The sequence below is a fragment of the Tamandua tetradactyla genome, chromosome 20 (assembly GCF_023851605.1).
Source record: "Tamandua tetradactyla isolate mTamTet1 chromosome 20, mTamTet1.pri, whole genome shotgun sequence".
In the NCBI taxonomy this organism is placed as follows: Eukaryota; Metazoa; Chordata; class Mammalia; order Pilosa; family Myrmecophagidae; genus Tamandua; species Tamandua tetradactyla.
In genome coordinates, this window is record NC_135346.1 from 19,290,027 (window position 1) to 19,312,424 (window position 22,398).

The 22,398-nt window shown below is 38.7% G+C and overlaps 1 protein-coding gene and 1 pseudogene across 5 annotated transcripts in view; both read right to left on the reverse strand.

The window, feature by feature from the left end:
- The window catches only part of DNAJC18 (DnaJ heat shock protein family (Hsp40) member C18), a 40,089-nt gene that overhangs the window by 17,065 nt on the left and 626 nt on the right, over positions 1-22,398 (reverse strand). For 4 of the 5 annotated variants that reach the window (XR_013166720.1, XR_013166721.1, XM_077138626.1 and 1 more), the window contains exons 2-5: positions 22,229-22,329; positions 20,379-20,465; positions 17,852-18,038; positions 5,885-6,030 (exon numbers count right to left, since the gene is read on the reverse strand). Coding sequence is in view for 3 of the 5 variants with exons in the window: in XM_077138626.1 (XP_076994741.1) it covers positions 5,885-6,030; positions 17,852-18,038; positions 20,379-20,418 (373 nt within the window). In the remaining 2 variants the exon portion in view is untranslated. The remainder of the gene's footprint in view (positions 1-5,884; positions 6,031-17,851; positions 18,039-20,378; positions 20,466-22,228; positions 22,330-22,398) is intronic. The other variant, XM_077138627.1, reaches the window with a different exon arrangement.
- Positions 14,998-15,897, reverse strand: LOC143665039 (transcription initiation factor TFIID subunit 9-like; annotated as a pseudogene).

Sequence of the window (22,398 nt, forward strand, 5' to 3'; positions counted from 1 at the left end):
AAATGTTTATTTGGTACAAAATTTATATTTGACTAGTGCATTTCCTAATATAACTTACATAGACAGCTTAACCGAACACCATAAGTACATGGAACCTTCAGTAGGACTTGAGATTTTATTGGTTTGTCCACAGTGATGCCCCAATAAATCCCAGAGTGATTTGAACAGTGAATAAAAAGTATTTGGAATGAATGGTGAGAAAGGAGGAACATTCAACTTCTCCAAGTTGAATTCTTGATATTCTCACAAGCAGTGTGGACAACCAAAGCTATAGGCTGAGCCCCCAATCTTGGGGTCTGTTCATATGAAACTTAACCCTACAAAGGATAGGCTAAGCCTACTTAAAATTAGGCCTAAGAGTCACCCCCAAGAGAACCTCTTGTTACTCAGATGTGGCCTCTCTCTCTCAGCCAACACAACAAGCAAACTCACCGCCCTCCCCCTCTCTACGTGGGACATGACTCCCAGGGATGTGGACCTTCCTGGCAACGTGGGACAGAAATCCTAGAATGAGCTGGGACTCAGCATCAAGGGATTGAGAAAACCCTAGAATGAGCCTAGACTCAGCATCAAGGGATTGAGAAAACCTTGATCAAAAGGGGGAAGAGCGAAATGAGACAAAGTATTAATGGCTGAGAGATTCCAAACAGAGTCAAGAGGTTATCCTGGAGGTTATTTTTATGCATTAAACAGATATCACCTTGTTAGTTAAGATTTAATGGAGAGACTGGAGGGAACTGCCTGAAAATGTAGAGCTGTGTTCCAATAGCCATGTTTCTTGAAGATGATTGTAAAATGGTGTAGCTTTCACAATGTGACTGTGATTGTGAAAACCTTGTGTCTGATGCTCCTTTTATATATCTTATCAACAGACGAGTAAAACATATGGAATAAAAATAAATAATGGGAACAAATGTTAAAATAAATTTAGATGGAGATGTTAGTGATCAATGAAAGGGAGGGGTAAGGGGTATGGTATGTATGAAATTTTTTCTGTTTTCTTTATTTCTTTTTCTGAATAGATGCAAATGTTCCAAGAAATGATCATAATGATGAATATGCAACTATGTGATGATATTGTGAATTACTAATTATATATGTAGACCAGAATGATCAAAAGTTAAGAATGTTTGCGTTTGTTTGGTGTTTTTTGGTATTTAAAAAATAATTTAAAAATTAAAAAAAAAAAAGATCTGTCTTATCACCAGCTGGTTACAAAAATCAAGAAACAGACTCTCAAGGAATAAATCCCAGAGCTAACATTTTAAGTATGAAAATGTACAGTGTACAATAAAATAGTACAAGACAAAAAAACAGGAAATGAAGGTCCATCCAAAGGAAGAAGATGTAAGCCCAGAAAACACTAACAAAGAAGACAAGAACGTGGACATACCAAACAAACCTTTAAAAAAAAGATCTTAAAAATGCTCAAGGAGATGAAGGAAAGTACAAAGAAAGAAACTAAAGGATATCAGGAAAATAATAAATGAGCAATATGAGAATCTCAGAAAAGAGAGAGAAATTTTAAAAAGGAACCAAACAGAATTACTAAAGTTGAAGACCACAATAACTTATATGAAAAAGGCCCAGGAAGGCTTCAAAAGTAGTTTGGAGCTGGCAGAAGAAAGAATCAGTGAACTCAAAGACAAGATACTTGACTGAGTCAGGCTGAGGAGCAGGAAGAGAAAAAGAACTACTAAAAGTAAAAATAGCCTAAGACACCTTAGGAGCACCATCAAGCATACCAATATAAATATTATAACAATCCTAGGAGAAAAGAAGAGTGAAAGGAATATTCAAAGATCTAATGACAGAGAATTTCCCAAACTCAGCAAAAGATATGAATATTCACAGCCAAGAAGCTCAGAGAACATTAAACAAGATAAACATGAAGAAAAATGCACCCCGTCATATACTGATTACACTACAGAATGCAAAGAACAAGGTGAGAGCTCTGAAAGCGGTAAGAGAAAAGCAGTGTCTTATGTACAAGGGAGTCCCAATAGATTGAGTCCTGATTTCTCATAAAAAATCATGGAGTCAGGAAGGCAGTGGGTTGAAATAAAGTACTGTAAGAAAACAACTGCCAGCTAAGAATTTTATATCTGGTGAGACTCTCTTTTAAAATGAGGGAGAAATTAAGACATTCTCAGATAATTAAAAGCTGAGGGAGTTCATCACCACTTGATCAAGTAATGCTTAAAGGGAGTTCTTCCAACTGATAGGAAAAGACACTAGACAGCAGTTCAAAGCAGCATAAATAAATAAAGACCTGTGGTAAAGGTAACCATTTGGGCAATTATAAATGCCAGTATTACTGTATTGTATCGTTTGGTATATAATTCTACTTCTTACTTCCTATAGGTGCTAAAATGCAAATGCATAAAAAGTAATAATATATCTATCATTGTATGTTTTCGGACATACAATGTACAAGATATAAGTGGTAACAAGTATGAAGAAAAAAGGTGGAAGGGCAGAGGAGTACAGGCAGAGTATAGTGCATGCTATTGAAGTTACGATGGTGTCAAACTATGGTCATTATATATTTAGGATGTTAAACTTTAATCCTGTGGTAACCACAAGACAAAAAGATAAAAAATATTTCCAGATAGAAATGAGAAGGTACTCAGTATGGAGCAACACAAAAGAACAAATAAATATAAAAGTAGGTGTTAATGTACGTGAGGGATAAAAAAGGTATAAGACATATAAAAGTTAAATTGCAAAATAGCAGAAGAAAGTCCTATATTTTTAGTGTGATTTTAAGTGAAAATGGATTAAACTCCCCAAATGGCAGAAATTGGCAGAATATATTAAAAAATGTGACCCAACTATATGCTGTCTGCAAGTAACTCACCTTAAATTCCAAGATGCATTTACGTTGAATGTGAAAATATAGAAAATAAATATATCATGCAGTTAGGAACCAAAAAAAAGCTGGGATAGCTATACTAATATAAGATAAAATAGACTTTAAGTAAAAAACAGTTATGCGAGACAAAGATGGTCATTATACACTATAAAGGGGAAAATTCAACAAGATGCAACTATTATAAGAATATATGCACCTAACAGCAGAGTCCCAAAATATATAAAGCAAATAGTGACATATTTGAAGGGAGAAATTGACAATTTTACATTAATACTAGGAGACTTTAATACACCACTCTCAATAATGGATAGAACATCTAGTCAGAAGATTAGTAAGGAAAAAAGCAAAGCAAGCAAGTAAAGATACAATGACAACTAAATGTAACAGATGATCCTGGACAGGATCTAACAAGGGCAGAGAAAAGGCTTTAAAGGACATTATTGGGACGTAGGCAAAAATTGGAATATAGACTGTAAGCTTTTACTGATGTTAAATTTCCTGAAATTGATAACTACACTTAGGGTAGTTTATTAGGTGAATATCCTTGTTCTTAGGAAACATACGTGGCAGTATTACATGTTCAAGGAGCATGATGTATACAACCTACACTCAAGTGTTCAGAAATGCATTGATAGATAGAAATACAGATACACAGACAAATGGATAGATGATTGATTGATAGACAGAATAAAATGACAAATGTTGCAAAATGTTGAATTGGTGGATTTGGGTAAAAGGGGATAGATGTATGTTAAAGTTCCTCATGTGGGATTTGTATTGTTTTTGTAACTGTCCTGTAGGTTTGGAAGTATTTCAAAATAAAAAAGTTTTTAGAAAAGGAAAATAAAAGCAGTAAAAACAAAAATAACAAAAAAAATGCTAAGCAGAGTTGCCTGAACATTCACATTCTTTGACATCTAGTAGATTTCCCAAAGAAATTACCTTAGTCTATGAAATACCTTACATGCAAGTGTTAAGAGAATGTGGGCTATTTGTTTCCTTGTAAAAATTGTGGGGAGGACTAGATTTTCAATGGCATATTAACAATGGTAGATTGTCCCATAAAGTAAATGTTGACATATTTTAATTCCTCAGATCTGTTTTGATTTTTCCTTTTTATTTTGACAATTTCCAAATTTATAGAAAAGTTGAAAAAGATAGTACAATCAACACATGTATCATTTTCACCTTGATTGACTAATTGTTACCATTTTGTTATACTGCTTTCCCTCCTCTTCCTCTCTACTCTCTATACATACATGTATATATTATATATAATATACATCTATGTGTATATATACGATGAATAAATTTCTTTTGCTGAGACATTTGAAGTAGGCTACAGATATTATAACACTTTACCCCTAAGTCTAAACATCTAAGAAAAAAGACATTTTCCTATATAACCACAATACCATTAACACATGTAAAAGAAATAAATATCATCTAATGGTTTCATTCAAAGTTCATATATTGTTATATCTCTTTAGCTTCTTTTAATCTACAACAATCTTCCCACCTTTATTGTTTTTCATTATATTGATATTTTTGAAGAATACAGGCCATTGTTCTTGTAGAATGTTCCATATTCTGATTGTTGCCCGTTATTAGATTCCAGCCAAACATTTTGGTAACCATTTGGGTAATTATAAATGCAAGTATATTTATATTGTATTGTTTGGTATATAACTCTACTTCTTACTGTTCTGTATCACATTAAGAGATATACAACGTTATGTTGTCCCATTATTGAAGATGCTAAGTTGGATGACTTGGTTAAAGTGATGACAGCCAGCTATCTCTACTGCAAAGGAATTTTTTCCTTAAATCGGCAAGTATTCTATGGGGTCATACTTAGAGATCATGTGAACAATCTTTCACACATGGTTTTAGAATCCATAGATGATTCTTGCCTGAATCAATGATTTCTCTGGAAGTTAAACTCGTCAGCAAATTTTTATTTATGTGTTGGGTCCAAAATATTTTTTGAGAATGTATCTCTGAAATTATCATGGAGGTATATGGAAAAAAAGTTTGATCTATAACTGTTTATACTATTTTTTATACACAGTTTTCATATGAATGAGTTAATTATAGGTTCATGGTCAAAGAAGATTTACATGCCAATGGCCTGTAAATTCCACAAGTGGAATCATGTCTGTTTTATTCACTCTGGCACCTGGCACATGAAGGTCCCCCCAAAATATTTGCTGCATCAATGAAGGAATGGCCCCAATAGGCATTACAAGAAATAAAATATTTTTTCTAAAAATAAGTAAGGTAAGTAAAAACAGTAGCTTGGAGTTAAGTACTTCAGAAAAACATGTTCTCAATCTATTCCTATGGTTGTGAACCCATTGTAAATAGGACCTTTTAAAGGTGTTATTTTTAGTTAAGGTGTGGCCAACGGAATCAGAATGGGTTTTAATCCTATTACTGGAGGTCTTATGGAGAAAGCCACAGAGTAAAAGTCACAGGGAAAGAAGCTGGAAATCAACAGAACCCAGAAGAGAAAAGAGAAGACACCACCATGTGCATTGCCATGGAACAGAAAGGCCAATGACTCAAGGATTGCTGGCAACCAGCCACAGCCCACAACCTTCAGGCAGAAAGTATTACGTTGCTGATATCTGGTCTTATCCAATCTTCAAAACCATAAGCCAATAAACTTCTGTTGTTAAACCACCCCATTGTATGGGATCTGTTTTAGCAGCTAGGAAACTAAACAGTGAATGAACGCAGGAAGGAGCTATGCTGAAAATCACTATTTAGGAGGTGTTAGGAGAAAAGAAAACCTGTTTATTATCTCATTAAAAAATTACAGGGGAGTGGTTCAGTGATAGAATGCTCGCCTTTCATGCGGGAGACCTGTGTTCAATTCCAAGACCATGCACCACCACCCCCCCCCCCCCAAAAAAAATTATAGGGAAAGCTGAAAACAATTTGCTGGGATAAACCATCACATAAGCCTCCAGAAGGGTAGAATGAAGCATTAGTTCAGGATCAGACCTTTGAAAGCATCTGTTGCTCCAGGTGCACAGTTCTTGTCAGGGTGAAATTTCAGAGCGAGTTTTCGATAAGCTTTCTTAAGCTCTTCATCACTGGCATTTCGCGAAACTCCCAGAATTTCATAGTAATTTCTGCATTTCTTGATCCTAAAAAAACATCAGAAAAATGTAGGTCTACAAGGACCCCCCACTTTTTTTTTCACGGGCTCCTTTTGTATAACTAACTGCAAAAGGTACGTTAGTCCTCCCTCCAATCTGTGAGCCCCAAATTAAACTTGAAAACTGCTTCAAATTCATTAACGATATTCTCTTCTCACGCTGAGCTTAAAGCCTTTCAAAGTACTTTCACATATATTGTTTTATTTTTTCTATATCCCTACAAGTGGGTGTAAATATGCTAATCCTTACATCTAGCAGGCTAAGGTCCTGATAGATAAACCACAGTATAGCAAAGCCAGAGGAAATACCTAGTCATTTTTTGTTTATTTTTCTTTCTCTTTTTTCCTTATGGGTATCTTTTGAAACTATGTTTTAAAAAGTTAACGTATAAATACAGTAAGAAGAAAAAATTCTAACAGTACTAATGTGTATAGAACGAAAAAATGTTTTTCTGCATTCTCTGTCCCCGCATCTCCACTCCTAGGGTCAACCACGATTAGAAATCTCCTGTGAATCCTAAATACAGAGAAAATATCTTTATAGAGATCTCTAACTTTTTTAACTGGAATGCACATTATAGATACCTTTCTACAACATGTTGTTGTTGTTGCTTTTAACTAACAATATATTTGGAGATTGATCCATAATAAATAGAGTTGGGAGGAAGCATATGGGATAAAAGTTTAGACTAGAACAGCAATTTTTAAAAATTTATTTATTAATTAAAAAAATTTTAACAATTGAACTAAAACATTAACATGTGATCATTCCATTCTACATATATAATCAGTAATTCACAATGTCATCACATAGCTGTATATTCATCATTTTTTAGAACATTTGCATCAATTCAGAAAAAGAACTAAAAAGACAACAGAAAAATAAAACAAAAACAGAAAAAAAGGATTATACATACCATACCCCTTACCCCTCGCTTTCATTGATCACTAGCATTTCAAATTAAATTTATTTTAACATTTATTCCCCCTATTATTTATTTTTATTCCATATGTTCTACTCATCTGTTGACCAGGTAGATAAAAGGAGCATCAGACACAAGGTTTTCACAATCACACAGTCACATTGTGAAAGCTATATCATTATTCAATTATCCTCAAGAAACATGGCTACTGGAACACAGCTCTACATTTTCAGGCAGTTCGCTCCAGCCTCTCCATTACATCTTGTATAACAAGGTGATATCTATTTAATGCGTAAGAATAACCTCCAGGATAACCTCTGGACTCTGTTTGGAATCTCTCAGCCATTATACTTTGTCTCATTTCACTCTTCTCACTTTTGGTCGAGGTGGTTTTCTCAATCCCTTGATGCTGAGTCTCAGCTCATTCTAGGATTTCTGTCCCATGTTGCCAGGAAGGTCCACACCCCTGGGAGTCATGTCCCACATAGACAGTGGGAGGGTGGTGAGTTTGCTTGTTGTGTTGGCTGGAGAGAGAGGCCACATCTGAGCAACAAAAGAGGTTCTCTTGGGGGTGACTCTTAGGCCCAAATCTTAAGTAGACTTGACCTATCGCCTGTGGGGATAAGTTTCATATGAACAAATCCTGAGACTGGGGACTCAGCCTATAGCTTTGGTTGTCCACACTGCTTGTGAGAATATCAAGAATTCAACTCGGGGAAGTTGAATTTCTCCCCGTTCTCACCATTCCCCGAAGGAGACTTTGTAAATACTTTTCCACTCACTGATCAAATCACTCTGGGATTCATCAGGGCATCACTCTGGACAAACCAACAAAATCTCATGTCCTACCCAAGGTCCCATGTACTTACAGTGTTCAACCAAGCTGCCTACATAAGTTATATTAGGACATGCACTAGTCAAAATATAAATTTTGTACCAAATAAACACTTTTTTGCTTTAGTCTCACATATCAGGTGAAATTTCAAAATATTAATTACCATCTATTTTCAGCACGCTGCAGTAATGACATTCCTTTGTTCTTTCTCATGCACAAATATTTTAAAAATTTGTACATTTAGTCACTATTATTATACACTCTAGGCATTCCTAGATTATACCATCTCAATCTTTAACGTCTATCTTTCTGATTTCATTTATACCCCCAGCCCTCCTCCCTCTATCATTCTCACATGCAGCTTCGTTCAGTGTTTTAACATAATTGTATTACAGTTAGGTAGTATTGTGCTGTCCATTTCTGAGTTTTTATATTCAGTCCTGTTGCACAATCTGTATCCCTTCAGCTCCAATTACCCAATATCTTACCCTATTTCTATCTCCTGGTGGTCTGTGTTACCAACAAAATATTCCAAGTTTATTCACTAATGTCAGTTCATATCAGTGAGACCATACAGTATTTGTCCTTTTGCTTCTGGCTAATCTCACTCAGCATAATATCCTCAAGGTCCATCCATGTTGTTACATACTTCATAACTTTATTCTGTCTTACAGTTGTGTAATATTCCATCGTATGTATATGCCACAGTTTGTTTAGCCACTTGTCTGTTGATGGGCATTTTGGCTGTTTCCATCTCTTTGCAATTGTAAATAATGCTTCTATAAACATTGGTGTGCAAATGTCCGTTTGTGTCTTTGCCCTTATGTCCTTTGAGTAGATACCAGCAATGGTATTGCCGGGTCCTATGGCAATTCTATATTCGGCTTTTTGAGGATCCCCCAACCTGCCTTCCACAGTGGTTGCACAATTTGACATTCCCACCAACAATGAATAAGTGTGCCTCTTTCTCCATATCCTCTCCAGCACTTGTCATTTTCTGTTTTGTTGATAATGGCCAATCTGGTGGGTATAAGATGATATCTCATTGTGGTTTTGATTTGCATTTCTCTAATGGCCAGGGAAGTTGAGCATCTCTTCATATGCCTTTTGGCCATTTGTATTTCCTCTTCTGAAAAGTGTCTTAGAACAGCAATTTTTGAACTTTCTGATAGCAGAAAACATTTACACTCTTAAAATTCATTTTCTCTCATTCTGTGGGTTATGTTTTCATTTTCTTGATGGTATATTTCGAAGCACAAAACTTTTTAATTTTGATGAAGTCCAATTTATATATGTATATTTAATTTATTGCTTGTACATTTTCACAATTAAGAAACCACTGCTAATCCTGGATCATGAGAATTTACTCCTATGCTTCCTTCTAGGAGTTTTATAGTCCTGGTTCTTATATTTAGGTCTTTGACAAAATTTGCGTTAATTTTTGTAGATGGTGTGTGTTAAGGATCCAAGATCATTCTTTTACATGTGGATATTCTATTATCCCAGCACCATTTGTTGAAAAGACTATTCTTTCCCCCATTGTATTATCTTGGCACTCTTTTAAAAAATCAATTGACCATAAATGTAAGGTTTATTTCTGGACCCTCAATTCTATTGCCTTGATCCATACATCTACCTTGTCTTGATTACTGTGGTTTTGTAGTAAGTTTTGAATTCTCCACCCCACCTCTATTCTTCTCAGGATTATCTTGGCTATTCTGGATCCCTTGCATTTCCATATGAATTTTAGAATTGGCTTGGAAACTTTTGCAAAAAAAGAAACTTCTGATAGGGTTTGCTTCAACTGATCAATTTGAGGGATATTATCATCATAATGTTTGTACTCTTCTTCAGACAGACCTCTCCCTTGGGAGACAGTCATCTTTACAATATCTGAGATTCCATTTTGTCCCAAGATACAAGGTATACAAAGGGAGACATCACCTTTTATTCCACAGAGATCCTTAATCATGGTAGAAACTGAAGATTCTTCATTAAACTTTCTACTGTATCTGCCAGTGGCCCAGGAAGTGTAGCCTCTGTGTTTGACCACCCATAGACACTATAAAACATCTGTTTGTGAACGTAGCCTCTCTTATCTTCCTCAGTACCAAAATCAGGGTGTAGATTTTTCAGGAAGACAGCAGCAACATTCATTCCTCTGCAAACTATTACATCAGAGTCTCCATATGCCTTAAGGACCCACCCATGACAGCTTACTGGATGAACTCTGAGCTTCTCTCCCACTAGGTAAAATAGAACCAGACTGAATACAGATTACAAGGCTTCCAATCACATGTTTTTTAGGAAAGCCACTTATCTTCTGTTCTAGTTTGCTAGCTGCCGGAATGCAATATACCAGAAATGGAATGGCTTTTAAAAGGGGAAATTTAATGAGTTGCTAGTTTACAGATCTAAGGCCGAGAAAATGTCCCAATTAAAACAAGTCTATAGAAATGTCCAATCAAAGGCATCTGGGGAAAGATACCTTGGTTCAAGAAGGCCGATGAAGTTCAGGGTTTCTCTCTCATCTGGAAAGGCACATGGCGAATGCAGTCAGGGCTGAGTTTGCCCCAAAGGCAGAGAATGGGCCTTCCACCTCATTGCAGTGGAAGAGTCATGCCGCCTCAGGCCTTGGAGAAGGTGAAGCACATTCCTTGGGGTTTGGGGGGAGCCTGGCTGCCACCACATGAAGGGGCTGAGCATGTGCCCCGGAGATGGCAGAGAGCCCGGGTGCGGCCCCAATGCTTGGAGAGGGTGGAGCCGAGAGAAAGGTGGTCTCCCCAATATCCCCCAAGGTTGCATTCAGAGAGAGGCAGGCGTAGGCATTTGGAAAGGGTGGGACTGCCACTTTCTAAAGCCCTGAGGATAAATGACTCTCAGACTTTGAAAACTAATGGACTTTGCCCTGCAGGTTTTCGAAACTGTACGGGTCCGGTGACCCCTGTGTTCCTTCCTCCCTATGGAAATGCATATACATATCTTATGAATGTTCCTCCTTTGTATGTTGGCAGCAAATAACTTGTGAGTTTTCAAAGGTCCAGAGCAAATGGAGAAAATTTTGCCTTAGGACAGACCATGCCTGTAACTGATTTGATGAGATTTTATATTGTCTCTAATTTTGTACTTCATTGTATTGCTACTGAAAGGTTTAAGGATATCTGATATTGTTATGAAATTAATGTATTTTGTATATGGGAAAAACATGTCTTTTTTAGGGGCCAGAGGGTGGAATGTGCTGGTTTGAAGGGAAGTATGCCCCCTAAGAAAAGCCATGTTTTAATATGGATCCCATTTCTTAAAGGTAGAATAGTCTCTATTCAATGTTGTGTATTTGGGACTGTGATGGGATCATCTCCCTGGTTGATGAGATTTAGTTAAGAACGGTTGTTAAACTGGATTAGGGGATGACATGTCTCCACCCATCTGAGTGGGTCTTGATTAGTTTCTGAAGTCCTATAAAAGAGGAAACATTTTGGAGAATGAGAGACTCAGAGAGGGCAAAGAATGCTGCAACACTACAAAACAGAGAGTCCACCAGCCAGCGACCTTTGGAGATGAAGAAGGGAAATGCCTCAGGGGAGCTTCATGAAACCAGAAGCCAGGAGAGTGAGCTAGCAGATGACGCCGTGTCTGCCATGTGCCCTTCCAGCCGAGAGAGAAGCCCTGACTGCGTTCGCCATGTGCCTTTCCAGATGAGAGAGAAACCCTGAACTTCATCGGCCTTCTTGAACCAAGGTATCTTTCCCCAGATGCCTTTGATTGGACATTTCTATAGACTTGTTTTAATTGGGACATTTTCTCGGCCTTAGATCTGTAAACTAGCAACTCATTAAATTTCCCCTTTTAAAAGCCATTCCATTTCTGGTATATTGCATTCCGGCAGCTAGCAAACTAGAACATCTTCCAAGCCACCTAGGTCAATATATCCACTGGATTGGAAACAACAAACAACTTGCAGTGTAGACTTATCTTACATTAGGAATGATGAATTTAAGATGTTCATGCTATGGTGGATCAAATTAAGACAGCTTTCTTCCTCTTGCTGTGTCCCAACTATGATAAAAACTAGCTTGGCATTTACAGCTATATTGTAGTCTTTGCCAGATAAAATTTTTGACGTTCTAAGGAAAAGGCTGCCTTGTTGAAAATATATCAGTATCCCTTAAAATTGTCTTCCATGACGTCAACAAGAGCAAGTACATCTGCCAAGTCCTTCATTAAGATATTGGTATCATGCGCCATGCCAACAACATCAAACCCAACAACTGTAATCTTATTTTGGGGAAACTGTTCTTCCTCAAAAAGATTCTGAACAGCTAATTCTTTTAATTTTTTAATTAATTTTTAAATTAAAAAAAAATGACAAGAAACACAAACATTCCTAACATATGATCATTCCGTTCTACACATATAATCAGTAATTCACAATATCATCGCATAGTTGCATAGTCATCATGACCATTTCTTAGAACATTTGCATTAATTCAGAAAAAGAAATAAAAAGACAACAGAAAAAGAAATAAAACGAAAACAGAAAAAAAAATTATGCATACCATAACCCTTACCCCTCCCTTTCATTGATCACTAGCATTTCAAACTAAATTTATTTTAACATTTTGAACAGCTGATTCTTGAGAGTTGCCTCACTGAACTTGGAACAGAAAGGAACCAGGACTGCAGACCTTGGCAGTGTGAGCCCCAGTGGAATCTAGACTTGGCAGCAAATCCAACTAGCTGTGGGTTTTTGATAGCTGGCCTTTATCAAGTTGAGAAGGTTCCTGTTCTAGTTTGCTAGCTGCCAGAATGTGATTCATGAGAATTGAAATGGCTTTTAAAAGGGGGAATTTAATAAGTTGCTAGTTTACAGTTCTAAGGCCATGGATATGTCCAAAAGCAAGTCTATAGAAATGACCTAAGGGATGCAGGGAAAGATACCTTGGTTCAAGAAGGCTGATGAAGTTCAGGGTTTCTCTCTCCACTGGAAAGGCATGTGGCGAACAGGGCAATGTCTACTAGCTTCCTCTCCAGGCCTCTTGCTTCCTGAAGCTCCCCAGCAGCCTTTTCCTTCTTCATCACCAAAGGTCACTGGCTGGTGGACTCTGTGGTTCGCTCGTCATTCTGTCATGGTTCTGCAGCTCTCTCCTTGTTCTCAAAAGGAACTCTCTCCATAATGCCTCCTCTTTTATAGGATTTCAGTAAACTAATCAAGACCCACGTAGAATCTAATCAAGTTTAATATCCACAATTGAGTCATACCTTCATGGAGATAACCTAATCAAGTTTCCAACCTATAGTACTAAATGGGGATTAGAAGAAACGGTTGCTTCCATAAAACTGAATAGGATTAAAAACATGGCTTTTCTAGGGCACACTAATCCTTTCAAACTGGCCCAGTCCCTTTCATTCCTAGATTGTTGAGTGTTTTTATCATAACAGGGTGTTGGATTTCATCAAATGCTTTTCCTGCTTCTATTGAGATGATAATGTTGTTGTCATTTACTCTATAAATACGGTATATTACATTGACTGATACTCATGTTATACCAACTCTACATTCTTGGGATAAAATCCCCCTTGGTCACAATGTATGTTATGAATTTAATCATGCCCCCTACAAAGACATGTTCAAGTCCTAATCCCTGTCCTGTGGATGTGAACTCATTTGTAAACACGACCTTCAAAAATCCTGTTTGGATGAAGCCAAACTACATCAAGGTGGGCCTTCATCCAATATACTATAGAAGAGGAAATGCAGACAGTCAGTTTAAGAGAAGCCAGAAAAGGAGAGAAAGATCACCAAGTGACAGAGACAAAGATGTATCTACTAGCCAAGGCACCCCAAGTATTGCCTGCAAGCCAGCACCAACCAGAACATGTTTCTCTGGGAGAAAGCAAGGTCTGTGGAAACCTCAATGTTAGAATTCTAGCCTCTGAACTGTGAGCAATAAATTCCTGTTGTTTAAGCCAACCAGTATGTGGTATTTAGCATAGCAGCCCTGACTAATATATATATATATATATATATATATATATATATATATATATATACATATACATATTAACTTTTTTATTGTGTAATATAACATATGTACAAAAAAGCAATAAATTTCAAAGAACACTGTAACAATTATAGAACAGATTTCAGAGTCTAGTATGGGTTATAGTTCCATAATTTTAGGTTTTTCCTTTTAGCTGCTCCAAGACACTGGAGACTAAAAGAAATATCAGTATAATGATTCAACAGTCATACTCATTTGTTAAATCTTGTCTTCTCTGTTAAAACTCCTATTTCTCCTTTGATCCTTCTCCCAATCTTTAGGGGTATTTGAGCTACTCCCATTCTTTTTCATGTCGGCAAGTGGTGTCAACAATATGGAATAGGGGGATGGAACTAGTTGATGTTCTTAGAGAGGTTGGTCCCTCTGGATTTCAGGACTTATCTGGCCTAGGAACTCATCTGGAGGTTATAGTTTCCTGGAATGTAATTATAGCGCATGGAACCTTTATAGACTCTCAGATAGAGCCCTAGGTGTTCTTTAGGGTTAACAGGAATGTTTTCGGTTGGGGTTTGGCAAACTGTGGTAATTAGCAATATTTAGCTGAAGCTTGCATAAGAGTAGTCTTCAGAATAGCCACTCGATTCTATTTGAACTCTCTTAGCCACTGATACCTTACTTTGTTACATTTCTTTCCCCCATTTTGGTCAGGAAGACACTGACAATCCCACGGTGCCAAGGCTAGGTTCATCCCTGGGAGTAATGTCCCACGTTGCCAGGAAGACCTTCATCCTTGGATATCATGTACCACGTAGGGGGAAGGGTAATGATTTTACTTGCCAAGTTTGGCTTAGGGAGAGAGAGGCCAAATCTGAGCAACAAAAGAGGTTTTCTGGAAGTAACTCTTAGGCATAACTATAGGTAGGCTTAGCTTCTCCAGTACAGAAATAAGTTCCATAAGAGCAAGCCTCAATATCAAGAGCTTTGCCTATTGACTTGGGAGTCCCTAATGTTTTGAGACAGTATCAGGTGCTTCCCTGGTGGTAAAGCTTAATAGTTCTATATTTTTGCTCCTGTCCCTCAAGGGACTTTGTCAATGCATATTTCTTTTTTTTTTTTTAATGAATAATAACTTGATTTTTTATGCTTAAAAGTCGATGAAAAACCACTATTAATCCTTTTCAAGAAAATCTAACAACTCAGTTAAAAATTATGGTAACCATATTTACTCATTAAATACTAATTAAGTTTTCCAAAACAGAACTTCAAAAGATCCAGTACGCATGTTTAATTTAAGTACAACGGATTCAAGACCAAGTATACATGTTACATGCATCAAGGCTATTTTACAAATTATCATAGTTTATCACCTTAATCATCATCATCATCATCATGTTTTCTTTCCAATGCATTTGATGATTCACTGGCAGTATTTTGTGATGAAACCGTGTTACTGGTAATAAGAATGTTTGGGACCCAATTAATGATGGATTAATCAGAACATTCTGAACTGCTGATGTTGTAGGAATGTACGCATTTGCAGCTGGGGGCTGCGAAGTGGGCATCTGCACTGTAAACTTTTGCCTTGTGAGGGACATTGGAACTTCACTTTAGTTGGAACAGACATAGTTTGTGGAGTTGGTGTGCCTACAGAAGTAGATGCCTTTTTTTGGTGTGCCTACAGAAGTAGATGCCTTTTTTTGATAAAGACTCAGTTTATAGTTCGGAGCAATAAAGCAGTATCTATCAGGTGGTAATCTAGGACCTGAATATGGCTTGATCAATGGCAAAAGGGTTTGATTTCTTTCCCTTGTAATATCTAACAAAAAATCTCTCAGGGGAGGAAAGGTAAAAGATTGGTCAGCAAGATACTGAATTGCCAATCATACATCATCTGCACCAACAGTAGCTTTCTTAGCATGGTTTGAATACATTTTTTGCATCATCTAGAATTGTGGTCACATACCAGAAGGCAAATTTCAACATCTGACTTATAACTCTTACTCATATTCTGTAATCCCCATATCCTTCAGGATTTGTGCCATCATCTGTATATCTTTCAGCATGATCTTGGGAGAAGCCAACTAGCCAGACTCCATGATATCCAATGATCAGATTTCTTTAGCTAAATCACCCACATTAATGTATGTCAGTCCTGATCTTGATGTAAATTCTTTGCCTAGTGTAGTTTTCCCAATCCCTGGTATACCAGTGAGCAGGATGTTTGGCTGCAACATGGTCCTTACCACAGAGGCTCCGAGTGTTCAAGCTCACGCACCCCTACTTCTTTTTTTTTGCATGGGCAAGTACTGGGAATCGAACCCCGGTCTCCGGCATAGCAGGAGAGAATTCTGTCACTGAGCTAACATCAGGCAGCCCTATTTTCTTTTTTATATGTTGCTAGATTCAGTTTACTAGTATTTTGCTGAGGATTTTAGTATGTATATTCATAAGAGTTATCAGTCTGAGGTTTACTTTCCTTGTGATATCTTTGTGTGTCTTTAGCATTAGGATAATACTAGCCCACTGAAAGAGTAGGAAAGTACTTCCTTCTCTTCTATTTTTTGGAAGAGTTTTTGAAGGATTGGTATTAAGTATTCTTTAAATGTTTGGTAGGCTTCACCAGTGAAGTTATTCTTTGAGAGAAGTTTTGGTTTTGTTATTTTTTTCCTTTTGAATTTTAATGACACTAATGGTTATATTTAACAAACACTAAGTGACTACTATGCGCAAAGCATTATGCTAGGTGACATAAAAAAAAATACAAAGATGAAGAAGGACAAAGTCCCTGTCCACAAGGAGCATATAATCTCGTGGGGGAGACAGACAGATAAATATACAAATAACTAGAATACAAGGCAATAAACAAAAGTGTGGACAAGTGCTCAGTGGCCTGGGTTTGGTACTATCTAGTCTCAAGGTTCCAATTTGAAACACTGGTGATGTAATGTTGGTTGGTCTGAAAACCCCATCTCAGAATAGAAAATCCCATCTCAAAATTGGCATAATTGAAGTTTAAATTTTGGGAACTTTTTTGATTACTAATTCAAACTTTTTAATTGTAGGTCTATTCAGACTGTCTATTTTTCTTGAGTCAGTTTCAGTGGTTTGTAAATTTGTCCATTTCATCGAGGTTGTCTAATTTTTGGCATACAATTGTTCATAGTATTCTCATATAATCATTTATTTCTGTAATATCAGTAGGTGATGCCCCCTCTTTCATTCCTAATTTTACTCATTTGAGTCTTCTCTCTTCTTCTCGGTCAGTTTAGCTAAAAGTGTTCAGCAATTTTGTTGATCTTTTCAAAGAACCTGATTTTGGTTTCATTATTTTTCCTATTGTTTTTCTGTTCTCTATTTCATTGAGTTCCACTCCATATTATTTCCTTCATTTTATTAACTTTGGGTTTAGTTTGTACTTCATTTTCCAGTTTCTTAAGGTGGACTATTAGGTTACTGATTTGAGATCTTCCTTTTTTTTTAATAGGTCTTTACAGCGATACATTTCCCTCTAAGCACTGCTTTAGCTGCATTCTGTAAGTTTTAGTATGTTGCGTTTTCAATTTCATTCACCTAATCTTCCTTGTGATTTCATCTTCAACCATTTGTTTTTTAGGAGCTTGTTACTCAATTTCCACATATTTGTGAATTTCCCATATTTTCTTCTGTTACTTATCTCAGAGAGCACATATTTTTATGATTTCAATCCCTTTATTAAATTTATTGAGACAAGTTTTATGGCCCAACATAGGGCCTATCCTGCAGAATGTTTCATGGGTACTTGAGAAGAATGTGTATTCTCTTGTGGTTGAGTGTTCTATAGATGTTGATTAGTTCTAGTTGGTTTTCCCTGACAAAGAGGAAACAGGGTGATCAGCTCAGACTGTACCTTCATACTTCATTTCTATCAGTCTTCTCTCTGAGGTCCTGGCACTAATGTGCTTTAATAATAATAATAATAGTAGTCAATACTTACACAACATATTCTCTATGCCAGGTATTGCTACAAGCACTTTACATAAAACTACTCATTTAATCCTAACACAGGCTCACCTTTGCACCCCAAGCAACTGCTCCTCAGTGTAGGTGGCATTCCCTTCACCCTGCCGGGTCTGATACCGTTCATTCTCAGATTTCTTTTCCTTCTGGGCCTTCATGCAGTTATAGCAACCACAGGAGTCATGACTCTCAGGAGGTCTGTCTTCTGGATATTTGTTTCTTCTAACTGCATCAAAAAAGGCTGCAAAAAAAAGAGATGGAAACAGCCAAAATGTCCATCAACAGACGAGTGGCTAAACAAACTGTGGTATATATATACGATGGAATATTATGCAGCTTTAAGGCAGGATAAACTTATGAAGCATGTAATAACATGGATGGACCTAGAGAACATTATGCTGAGTGAGTCTAGCCAAAAACTAAAAAACAAATACTGTATGGTCCCATTGATGTGAATCGACACTTGAGTATAAACTTGGAATATGTCATTGGTAACAGAGTTCAGCAGGAGTTAGAAACAGGGTAAGATAATGGGTAATTGGAGCTGATGGGATACAGACTGTGCAATAGGACTAGATACAAAAACTCAAAAATGGACAGCACAATAATACCTAATTGTAAAGTAATCATGTTAAAACAATGAATGAAGCTGCATCCGAGCTATGGGTTTTTGTTTTGTTTTGTTTTGTTCTTACTATTATTACTTTTATTTTTTTTCTCTATATTAACATTCTATATCTTTTTCGGTTATATTGCTAGTTCTTCTAAACCGATGCAAATGTACTAAGAAACGATGATCATGCATCTATGTGATGATGTTAAGAATTACTGATTGCATATGTAGAATGGTATGATTTCTAAAAAAAAAAAGGCTGCAAAGCAATAGCCCCTTGGTTAGGTCTCACTTTGACCCTGAAAATTGACTTTGGAAGACTGCCGCAGGCATGAACAGGTGAATGTGAAGGTTGGGCTTTGGGACCGCATACTGATTTCTAAGCATCCATACAAAGCTGAATAAACATCTTTCCTTAAAAAACAATACAGAAAATATGGGAGGCAACCAGAAAAACTTATGCCAGAAACATGAAGCATATTAAGGTCTGCTGAACCTACTGTGGCCAGTCAGCAAATAATCTTGAATCAGAGCCATACAAGGGGCTCAAGAGACATCTCTGCCCAATACCCTGCCTTTAGTAGAGCAAGGGGAAGCCTACTTCTCCATGGTCCATGGTCAGAGGTGAATTGCACATAAAATAATTTTGTTGTTGTTGCAATGCCCCATATCACTAAGATTAAAAGCAGACATGAATTTAATTCTTTTAAATTAACAATTATAGAATATGTACAAGACACTTGGCTAGACAAATCAGTGGGGATATATGGATAAGAGCTAATTCTTACAACAAAGATGTTATAGCCTAATGGGAGAAGAGTTAATTAATCATAATGCCCACAGAATGTAAAGAGGGCCACAAGCAATGAAGTCAAAAAGGGCAGAGGACTCAGGTCTTGTCTAGAGGACTTGGGAAAGGCTTTAAAAGCATGATCAAATATAATCACCTTCTTCTGCTTAACATTCCTCAGTGACTACCACTGCTCCTTGCCCAAACTTCATGGCCCCTGCCTGCCTCTCCAGCTTTGTGTCTTCCTAAATGCCCCTTTGCAGTCTCTGCTCTGCCCCACCAAACACCTTTCATATCAGCAATGTTTTCTTTTTTCTCTGTGCCTTTGTATATGTTGTTCTGCCTGGAACCCTCTTCCTCTCATTCAGCCTGGCTAATTCCAATGTATCATTCGATCATTTATGTTATCATATGTGAGACTTCCTCCACAAGGCCTCCTCTGACACCCCAGCTGTTAGGTGCCTTATTAGTGTGCTACCAAACCCCCCAATCTTGCTGAATAGCCCAGAACTTTGTTGGCCTTGCTCTGTAATTGCCTGTCTATCCATTAAACTCCCTCAGTGGACTGAGACTTCTGTGGGCTCGGAGGCACTATGTGTCAAATCTCTGCTGCACCTCCAGATTCCACATAGTAAAGGGGACATAATGGGTGTTGGATCAATACTTTTTGCCTAACTGTAGGAATGGGGCATAATGAATGGCCTTTCCAGGATAGAAAAGACCAGCTTATCCGTCCTGATGCAGAGTGGGGAAATAGGACCACCTAAGGGTTGAGGGTCAGTCGGCTCAAATGTAGTGGTGGCGAAAAGGGTTGGGTAAGCCAGCTGCCTGAGATCGTATCACCTAGCTGGTCTCTAGTCCCCGAGGCGCGGGGAGAGGCCGAACCGCCGCTGGCCCTGGGCGGGACAGGGCTGGGGGCAACAAGTCGTCTCTGGCGACTCTGGGCTCCAGCCGGCCCCTAGCTCAGGCTAAAGCTCCTGGGCTTCCAGACCCCGAGCTCCGCCGTAGACGACACGGGCCCCCAGCCCATCTGGAGCCCTTCTCAGGCTCAGCATCTTCTCACAGGCCTCCATGTCTCACCTCAGGCTCTGGAGTTCAGCCCTCGTGTGCCTTCAAAAGCCCCATCCCTCATCTCTCCCGGATCCCGGCCCTGTCCCACCCTCCGACAAATCGGGTACCTTCCGTCCAGCGCTCCCCGTTGCCCAGAGTCGCCGACATATCGGTGCCCTGTCAGCAGGTCTGCCAGGCCTCCCCCGCGCCGGAGGCTGAAAGGAAAGGGGGCGCGGAGCGCGGGGTATGCTGGGCATTGTAGTCCGACCCATATAGGCTCCGGGGGACGCGCGAGGGCACGGACTACCACTCCCGGCAGGCAACGCGCGAGGGGCCGCGAGAGATGCAGCAGTGTAAAGGGGCACGACTTTGGGCTGGACGTGAAGGTGGGGGTCAGGAGCTGTGTAGATGAGTTGCTGCTCACTGACTGCTGAGCTGCTGTTGGCTCAAGATAGGAAACTGCGGTAACTGCGGACCACGCTTTTCTTCTTTTCTTCAGCTGTAGAATGGGGGACCGAGCTCCTGCCCGGGAAAGACTTCACAAACTATAGGCGAAAGGGTGCCAATATGACTAATAATCTCCTCAGGAATGCCCTTTTTAATATACTCTAATGCCTTTTCTGTCCAAAGTCTGTGCAAAGCTCTGGAGATTCACAGTGGTTTGGGGATGCCACCCTAGCCCCAGAAAGCTTAAGGGGCAAGAAAATCAGGAAAGTGAGTTAGATTTAAGGGGTCAAGGGGGCAACCTGTGCACACTCCGCCCCAGTTTATCAGGCGGAGACTCCAGTCACGCACAGCGTCCTTAGAGGGGACGCTAGGGGACAGAAGTTGAGAAGGAGATAAAGGCAGGTCTTGGGTCCGGCAATAGAGTCCCTCTTTGCTTTTCTTATCCTTCCTACCTAATCTTCTCTGAGGCCCATCTGAGCTTTCCCCCCTCTCTTCCAGACCTGTCCTTCCCCTTCCTTTCTGAAGGATCAGGCTCTAGAAGACTAGTGAAAAGGAAATGAAGAAATATTTTTGCAGCTCCCCACCCAGGTTTGCATGGGGGTCAGAGAACTATGAGTCAGGGTGCTAGAGCATTGTGTGGGTTAACTGGATTGAGTGCTGTGAATGATAGGGCTGCTTAGGAGCACAGTCTAGGTTCAAGGATGCTGGACAAGATTTGGGAAGCCGGGGCCTCTTGCAGATGTCTGGTACCTCAGCATTATCTCCTCTCTTCATTCTCCGAAACCTCACCCCCTTCTTTCTAGACTTGATTCCTTTAATTCTATGTGGGCAAAAAAAAAAAAAATGGTTCAACAGTGCTGCCTTCTCAGATACTGCCATGCAAATGTACCCTTCCTTTGCCCCTCAATTAATACTCTGACATTTTCTGTGACTTTAGCACTAAAACTAACATAGAAGATGCACGGGTGGTTCAATGGTAGGATACTCGCCTCCTGTGCAGGAGACCTGGATTCGATTTCTGGTCCCTGCACCCCCCAAAAAAGAAGACTAACATAGAATCCCAAACAACATCTAGAACACTTCTGTGCCAGTTTTAGCTTAAGCTCACAAACCATACAACAAAAACGATTTCCACTGTCAAATTCACGCTCTGTGTTCTGTAGAAGAGGAAGCTCTGGGCTCAGAGGGTGCTGGGGGGGCAGTAACCAAGAGGTAGAGCGAAAGAGATAAGGGAAGAGAAATTAGAATCTCAGAGGCAATTCTCAAAGAGAAGGAGATAGGGATAGAAAGAAGTTCAAGGAGGGTAGAAAAGAGAAGATCCACAGATCCAGGGGAAGAGTGGTGAGCAGAGCCATATAATGTCTGCCAGGTGGCACTTTTTTGCCAGATTCAAATAGAATTTATTACTACTAACCTGGCCTTGAGAAATGGTGTGTAAGAACTAGACCAATGGGGCCTGCAGTGATCCTTCATCTACTAAATCATTTTGTCTAGGGATAGCATCAGGTTTCTATCAGTCCTCTGTACTTACTTTTAAAAATATTGGTTGAACTGTAGAGACTTTTTGTTGATGGAACTGAGGTTTGCTGTGTGCCCTATATGATTGAGATGCTGAAACCGCCCCATCCAGCCCTGGAAGAAAGAGGAGCAAATTATCCCCCTATCTGATTGGGCCTGTGTGCCTGACCTCATTTGTTGGTT